At 48.8% G+C, this 7,736-nt stretch overlaps 1 protein-coding gene across 10 annotated transcripts in view; it reads left to right on the forward strand.

Moving 5' to 3' along the window:
- Positions 1-7,736, forward strand: part of syngap1b (synaptic Ras GTPase activating protein 1b) — a 133,477-nt gene that overhangs the window by 90,565 nt on the left and 35,176 nt on the right. For all 10 annotated transcript variants that reach the window (XM_030370664.1, XM_030370663.1, XM_030370668.1 and 7 more), the window contains 2 exons: positions 3,716-3,807; positions 5,860-5,981. In XM_030370664.1, coding sequence (XP_030226524.1) covers positions 3,716-3,807; positions 5,860-5,981 — 214 coding nt within the window. The remainder of the gene's footprint in view (positions 1-3,715; positions 3,808-5,859; positions 5,982-7,736) is intronic.

Here is a 7,736-nt window from a genome sequence, read left to right on the forward strand (position 1 = left end):
AATGCTCTTATCAACATGGTGAAGTGCATCGGCTTGCCTTGTGCAAATGTTTTTTCATTGATAACAACATTGGCATATACTGATCAAAACAGGATGATAAAAAAAAAGCCTATAGTGCAATTAAACGATGAACATACAAACATGCTGCCTTGAACATAGCAGTCAGGCTACTGCTTCTTTGTTTTGAGCCAAAGAAAAATAAAAATAAAAAATGTAATAATAAGCAATTGCGTTAATCGCACGATAAAAAAATTAACGGCGTTAAAATTGGTTTGCGTTAACGCCGTTAATAACGCGTTTAACTGACAGCACTAATCTATATATATATGTGTGTGTGTGTGTGTGTTTGTGTGTGTGTGAAAATATTTTCACGCCCCTCTCTTTTGAAGCGTCTTGGCTTTGGTAGGAGGTCTGGATTTGTCAATGTCGGCCTTGGAGTTCAGGACAGGCGGTTATTAACTGGCATGATTACAGAGTGTAACACACAGTAACACAGGCACCAGGCAACAGAACACATGCATTGTCCACCATCTGACTGCATGTTATTAACATGTGATGTTTTTGTCAGTTGTCTGGTTTAACATTATAGAGAAAAGGGCTTGTAAGCTTAGGACTACAATCAAAGTATTGTTCTTGGTCTTACAGTTTAGGAGGAACGTAGGGGCTAGGGTCTTTGACTGCCAGCCGGAAAGGTTCTGGGTTTGATCCCCATTGTCCGCAGGCTACAGGTAGGCTATAGGCAGTGCGGATGGACTCAGTACCTTTCCACAAAGGGGAGTTTAACTCCCTACAGACTACACTCCCCTCCTCCCCATCCTTCCTGATCCTACTCCTCTGTCACCCATCCACCTCACCGGGCCACCGACTTGGCAGACAGGAATCAAGTACGTACTGGTGTGTTAAATTAAACCTCTCCTCTCTTTTTCTTCCCTGGAATATGTCTCTCTCACACACCCCGAACACCTGCTCCTCCTCCACCTCTCCTGTCTGCCTGCATGTTCTGCCTGTCTGATGCCCTGGCAGCTCATCCATTTTCCTGGTTCTCCTCTCCCAAGCCGGTGGCAGGCAGGATGTCAGGGTGGGAGGGGGCTTTGGGGGGGAGCTAGGTGGGGTTGAGGACTTGGATTGGGGTCGACAGGGTAGATGCAACCCCTTAATTCAGCTTTCCTAACCTTTAAACTCCATCATCTCCCGGCTGTCTCTCCTTCCCTCATGCTCCATTTTGTTCAGGCATGCGTTTGGATTAAAGTTGCTGCCAGTTGGCTTGTAATGTCCACAAAGGTTTAGTGTCTCCGTATCGCACTACCAGCCTCTCACTCTACCAGCCTCTACTCTACCAGCCTCTCACTCTACCAGCCTCTACTCTACCAGCCTCTACTCTACCAGCCTCTACTCTACCAGCCTCTACTCTACCAGCCTCTCACTCTACCAGCCTCTCACTCCACCAGCCTCTCACTCTACCAGCCTCTCACTCTACCAGCCTCTCACTCTACCAGCCTCTACTCTACCAGCCTCTACTCTACCAGCCTCTCACTCTACCAGCCTCTACTCTACCAGCCTCTACTCTACCAGCCTCTCACTCTACCAGCCTCTACTCTACCAGCCTCTCACTCTACCAGCCTCTCACTCTACCAGCCTCTACTCTACCAGCCTCTACTCTACCAGCCTCTACTCTACCAGCCTCTCACTCTACCAGCCTCTCACTCCACCAGCCTCTCACTCTACCAGCCTCTCACTCTACCAGCCTCTCACTCTACCAGCCTCTCACTCTACCAGCCTCTACTCTACCAGCCTCTGCTCTAACAGCCTCTGCTCTAACAGCCTCTGCTCTACCAGCCTCTCACTCTACCAGCCTCTCACTCCACCAGCCTCTCACTCTACCAGCCTCTCACTCTACCAGCCTCTCACTCTACCAGCCTCTACTCTACCAGCCTCTGCTCTAACAGCCTCTGCTCTACCAGCCTCTACTCTACCAGCCTCTCACTCTACCAGCCTCTACTCTACCAGCCTCTGCTCTACCAGCCTCTCACTCCACCAGCCTCTACTCTACCAGCCTCTCACTCTACCAGCCTCTCACTCTACCCGCCTCTCACTCTACCAGCCTCTCACTCTACCAGCCTCTCACTCCACCAGCCTCTAATCTACCAGCCTCTACTCTACCAGCCTCTACTCTACCAGCCTCTACTCTACCAGCCTCTCACTCTACCAGCCTCTACTCTACCAGCCTCTACACTACCAGCCTCTCACTCCACCAGCCTCTCACTCTACCAGCCTCTCACTCTACCAGCCTCTCACTCTACCAGCCTCTAATCTACCAGCCTCTACTCTACCAGCCTCTACTCTACCAGCCTCTCACTCTACCAGCCTCTACTCTACCAGCCTCTACTCTACCAGCCTCTCCGACCAAACTAATAAAGGACAACCTCATCTCTTTTAGACAGAGTTGGGCGATTGTTTCTTCCCTTGTAATGCATTATTTGCCATGTCACTAGTACAGAATGTGAGATTTTCTTGTGACTAATAAGCTGGTCAGGTGTGCTTCCAATAGGTAATCAGCCTCTGCCACCGACGATGTGATTGGGCGATATACAGGAAGTGACTTTAAAGTAAGACGCACCATATCCATATATTCCAGGGCCTGTTCCATCAGCCTTGTGATGTATACTCAGAATTTTAGAATCCACTGCCTGAATCTACCTTGATTACCTTGAACACTCCCAAATGTGGTGCCTGAAACGTGTGCCACGTTTCAGGCACCACTTTTGGGAGTGTTCCAACATTTGTAATAGTACCAATTGGTATCAGCCAAGGTATTTGTGTCACGTTCTCTTGTTGGGGTCTCTGTGTTCTCTGGCATGATGGAATTGACTGAACAACATCAAGTCGATATGACCTGTTCTCGTAGCATTCGGGAAAGGGTTATTTACAAGATTATAGAATATATTAGTTGGCTCCTCAAAAAGTGGGGTTTCTGCCTCTTTCTTCGGTTTGATATGGATTTTGCTGCTTTTTTGTGCTTTTCTGTAGAAGAACAGCAGATACTCCTTTGTCAGGCTTGGGGGCAGGCGATCTGTTTCTTTGCACCATGCTATGATGAGCTAAAACACTATTTTCTGTGTTATTTTGAAAAATGGACTTATTGGGGACTGGTTACTAGTGGTCACTTACTGGTTTCTGAATTGCCCTTCACCGGTGGTGTAGACATTTTTGAATGCCCTTAAACACAACTGTGTATCCAGTAAAAATGTGCACATTTGTCATACTAACGCTATACTGAAATGATTACCACCATTACACCAACATTACACCATAACTATTACAGTACAGACCATGCCTTCGACAGCAGTTCAGTTACGTTTTTCTACCGATGAGGAGGATGTCATGAGCACGTAGTCGGGTGCTGAAGAACTCAGTGAGGTTGGGCTTTGAGCTGTGGGTCGACATCTGGCGGTCTTGCGCTCGATGTATGAATCCTCCTTCTGGACCCGGACAAATAGATAGAAGGGAGGAGACGGGCAGGCGGAGGGTGTGAGGGAAGCCAGCTACGAAAGACGGTTGGTTGAATCATGTGTGGTGTAGTCCCAGTTTTTTTTTACAGGTTACCGGTTTCTGATAATCCTACAATGTTGGTTGCGTCTTCGGTGCGAGCAGAACACTGTTTTCACTGGTCTAACTGGTCTAACTGGTCCAACTGGTCTAACTGGTCCCCCCCCAGATCACCGCGCCCGGCGGAAGAGCATCGCCACAGGGAAGCAGCCCAGCATGGAGATCCCTCCCACCGCCCCCCCGCAACCCTTCCGACAACCCGTGAGTACCCCCCCCTCCTGCTCGCGTCCCCGCACGCTGCCCGCCTCCCTCTCCCTCTCCCTCCCCCCCGGCGACCTCCACCTCCCCGGGTCCCGGCGCCACAGCGCCACGCCTCGCCACCCCTTCACCTCCTCCTCCCCCTCCCTCTCCCTGGCCATGGCCGTGGCCTCCTCCCCCTCGCTCCTCTTCCCCGCCCCTCTCCCCCGCCCGCAGCAGCCCCCTCCCCCGGGCGGACGCCGGGGCTCCAAGAAGGCGCCGTCCACCCCTCCTTTACCTCGCTCGCTCCCCCTCGCGCCCTCCCTCTCCCTCCCCCTCCCCCGCTCCCCCGCCACCACCGCCCCCCCTCGCTCCCCCTACTCCCCCTCCTCCCCCTTCTGCTCACACTGGGGCGGAGACTGGAGGGTTGCCGGTTCGATGCCCATGGCGGGACCGTATATCGCCCCGCTGCCCCCCTTTGAGGTATGTGGTACAATGGAAAATGAAAACATTGAAACAAACTGCGCTGCTGCACTCCGATGCCGTACCTCCGGCCTCGGTGCTGCGGGCCTGACAGACTGGATGGCTAATGGAGCCAGAGTCCCTCATGCGGATCATTAGCATGGAAGCAGCAGATAGAGTCTTTAGCCCCGCCCTCCAGACGGACTACCTGTCGTTGCTGCTGACTGGATATACTCTGATCCTTCTTATGCTTACTACCAAGATTAGTTGATCTGTATTCATTAAGTTTGTCATCCACATTTTTACTTTGATATGATTGCTGTTTATTGGTGGGAGGTGTTTGATTGTGGTTGCTAGGGGTTTGTTCCACTCCCAGTTGAAAGGTAACAGGGCCTGATCCCTAATGTCCGTAGTCTTACCTGAAGACATCCTAGGGTAAGATGCCCTCAGCCCGGCTCCTTAAAGACACGTATCGGAATTCACCCCGGACGAAAGCATCTGGTAAATGAGCTAATGACACCACTTTGCCCTGAGGAGGTGATGATCTTCTATTGATATCTCGCTGGGTTTTCAGTTGTTTCAATTGATTACTAATTACTGCTACTATTCATTCAGCAGACGCTCTTATCCCAAACGACGTACAGTGGGATACATGTGGTTAAGGAGCAGGTGGGGGCTGGGGCATCTTGCTCTATGACCTCTGCAGTCAGAGCCGACTGACCACCAGCCGGTTCTTCCCACTAAAACAGAGTTCTTACATTGAAAGATTGATGGGCTGTAGAACCTTAATGTTGACTTACAACTTGTTCTCATACTTCAATTTCTACCGTCACTCATTTCACTGGATTTTAGACTCATAAGTGCATCGTTTTAAGCTCTAGTTAAATTGGTACTCGGGGGACGAAATTAACTATCCAAACTGAGACTTACTGTGAAATAAAAGTATCTGTTGTAGAAGTCTGTATCTAAAGACTGCAAAGTGTATATTTACCACGTTAATGTTGCGCGGGAACACTAGACACTAACATTAACACTAGAGTAATGCTATCAAGAAACTGTAAGTAGGTTTTAACTTACGGCTTTATCTATTTAAACATTAAAAGGCTATTGCCTTAACATTGGGGGATAATCTCAAGGAAAAAAGGACCATAAACTGAATCAATCTTAATTTGTTTAGTCCGACATTTGATTTTAACAAGTTCTTGATGTATATTTATTTGTTTTTCCACTGCCTGCATATCATACATGTGCATTGTCTGTATTATCAATTCCATTGGTTAATATTGTGAATTATGGAAGCATGCAAAATAAATTGCACGGGCAATTGATAGGATTTTCAAGAGCCATTTTCTGCACGTCAATGCCCTCTTCTGGCCATTGTATGTCAGTGCATGTTTCAGAGCCGCGTGGGTGCACGAAGATAACTAATTTCTTTCTACTCACATCCCACACCATTCTTGTATCGGCTTCATCTGTTTGTCCCCGCATCATTCTGTTGTTTCCTTTTGTCCCCTTCCCCCCTCCGTCCTCACCTCCCTCACCCATCTACCTGTCACTCCCTCACCCCCGTACCCCATACCCAATCACCCCATACCCCCTCTCTCCTCCTCTCAGAGCTTCCTGAGCAGGAGGTTGAAGGGCTCCATCAAGAGGGCCAAGAGTCAGCCCAAACTGGACCGCAGCAGCAGCTTCAGGCACATGATCCTCCCCCGCTTCCGCAGCGCTGACCAGGACAGGTCAGTCCCTCTGGGTGTGTCTGTGTCCGTGTGTGTGTGTGTGTGTGTGTGTGTGTGTGTGTGTGTGTGTGTGTGTGTGTGTGTGTGTGTGTGTGTGTGTGTGTGTGTGTGTGTGTGTGTGTGTGTTTGTGTGTGTGTGTGTGTGTGTGTGTGTGTTTGCGCGTATGTGTGCATCCGTTCTTTGTGCTTTGAGTTTGATTACTATATGTTTAGTATGTGTGTGTGCTTGTGTGTGTGTATGTGTGTGTGTTCATGTGTGTGTTCATGTGTTTAAAGTACTACTTCAAGGTTCTAGAATATGTGATACTCCGATGCCGTTCCTCTGGCCTCGGCGCTGCAGGCCTGACAAACAGGATGGCTAATGGAGCCAGAGTTACTCATGCAGATCATTAGCAGATGTAGCCTTTGGACCCGCCCTCCAGACAGACTACCTGTCGTTCCTGCTGACTGGGTGTCAACTTCCTGGTCCTTCTCATGCTTACTGACATGATCAGTTGATTGTTTGGGTTTTTATTTGTTTGAATTGATTGCTATGTGAAAGTGATTGTACTTGTGTATCAAGTGGTTTTATAGTATAGCATTTATGTTTCCCTCTTTAAAGCACTACTACCAGAATACACATCATTTACCTTCTCAGTCGTATCCACCATGGGGTGAAGCACAATGCCTGTGCAGAACGCCTTTGTGCTTAAATGATGGATTTGAAGTTACACAGGATATGAGACAAGATTGCTGGGGTGGTTTTTAATGCTATATGGTATGATTTAGAACGAGGACACCCCTACAGTGTAATTATCCTTAATGGGCCACAGCTTCCCTGGAGACGTGATGTACAGCCAGTATATTTGTGTCTTAAGTGGGAGTCTCCTCCGTTAAGGAGACCTCAACATGTTGTCTTTGAGACGGTTCTGTGAGCTGCTGTTCAGCGATGAGCGACTGGGCGAAGCATTTCAGTGCTTGAAGCATTTGGGAGCTTTAAAAAGCATCTGACTTATAAACCCAACTAACGCTTATCGTCCATTAATTAGGCTCACTTCATTAGAAACACAAGTGGGTTAGTACTGTATACATGGTCGTAAAATAGACAGCAATAAAATGTGCTGGAGTGATCCAAACACCAGTCAAAAGCCCTGAACGCTCCAGACCGGTACACAAACCAACAGTCAGACCGGTACAGCGGAGCACCTACCTCAGACTTCATCAAAAATCCAGACAAAGGTCAAACACATGAACCAATCAGAAAGCAGGGCCAAAGTGCACAGCGCGGATCTCTCATTCTCTGTCTCTCTCTGTCTCTCTCTGTCTCTCTCTCTCTCTCTCTCTCTCTCTCTCTCTCTCTCTCTCTCTCTCTCTCTCTCTCTCTCTCTCTCTCTCTCTTTCTCCCTCCCTCTGTCTCTCTTCCTGTCTCTGTATCCCTCTCTCTTTCCACTCTCTCTCTCTTCCTCTCTCTCTCCATCTCCCTCTCCCACACTCTCTCTCTCTCCTGGGCGTGCGTGCATGGTTTATTCATTGGCCAGGAGGTTGGAGATCTCTATTATGCGTGCGGATGCAGAGACGGAGCCAAGGTCAACAGAGTTCTTGTGGAGCGGTTCGAGGGAGACACTCTAGTACCGTTTGTTAACTAAAGAGTCTCTGGTCCTGTGTAACAAACGTCAACAGATGAGAAACCATGAGGTTGAGAGTTGATTTTACTAACCCCGTCCAGGAGTAGCAAGGTACAATGGATATCTACATGTTTACCTGCTTGTCGAGCTT

This window comes from Gadus morhua, chromosome 11 (genome assembly GCF_902167405.1).
Source record: "Gadus morhua chromosome 11, gadMor3.0, whole genome shotgun sequence".
NCBI classification, from domain to species: Eukaryota; Metazoa; Chordata; class Actinopteri; order Gadiformes; family Gadidae; genus Gadus; species Gadus morhua.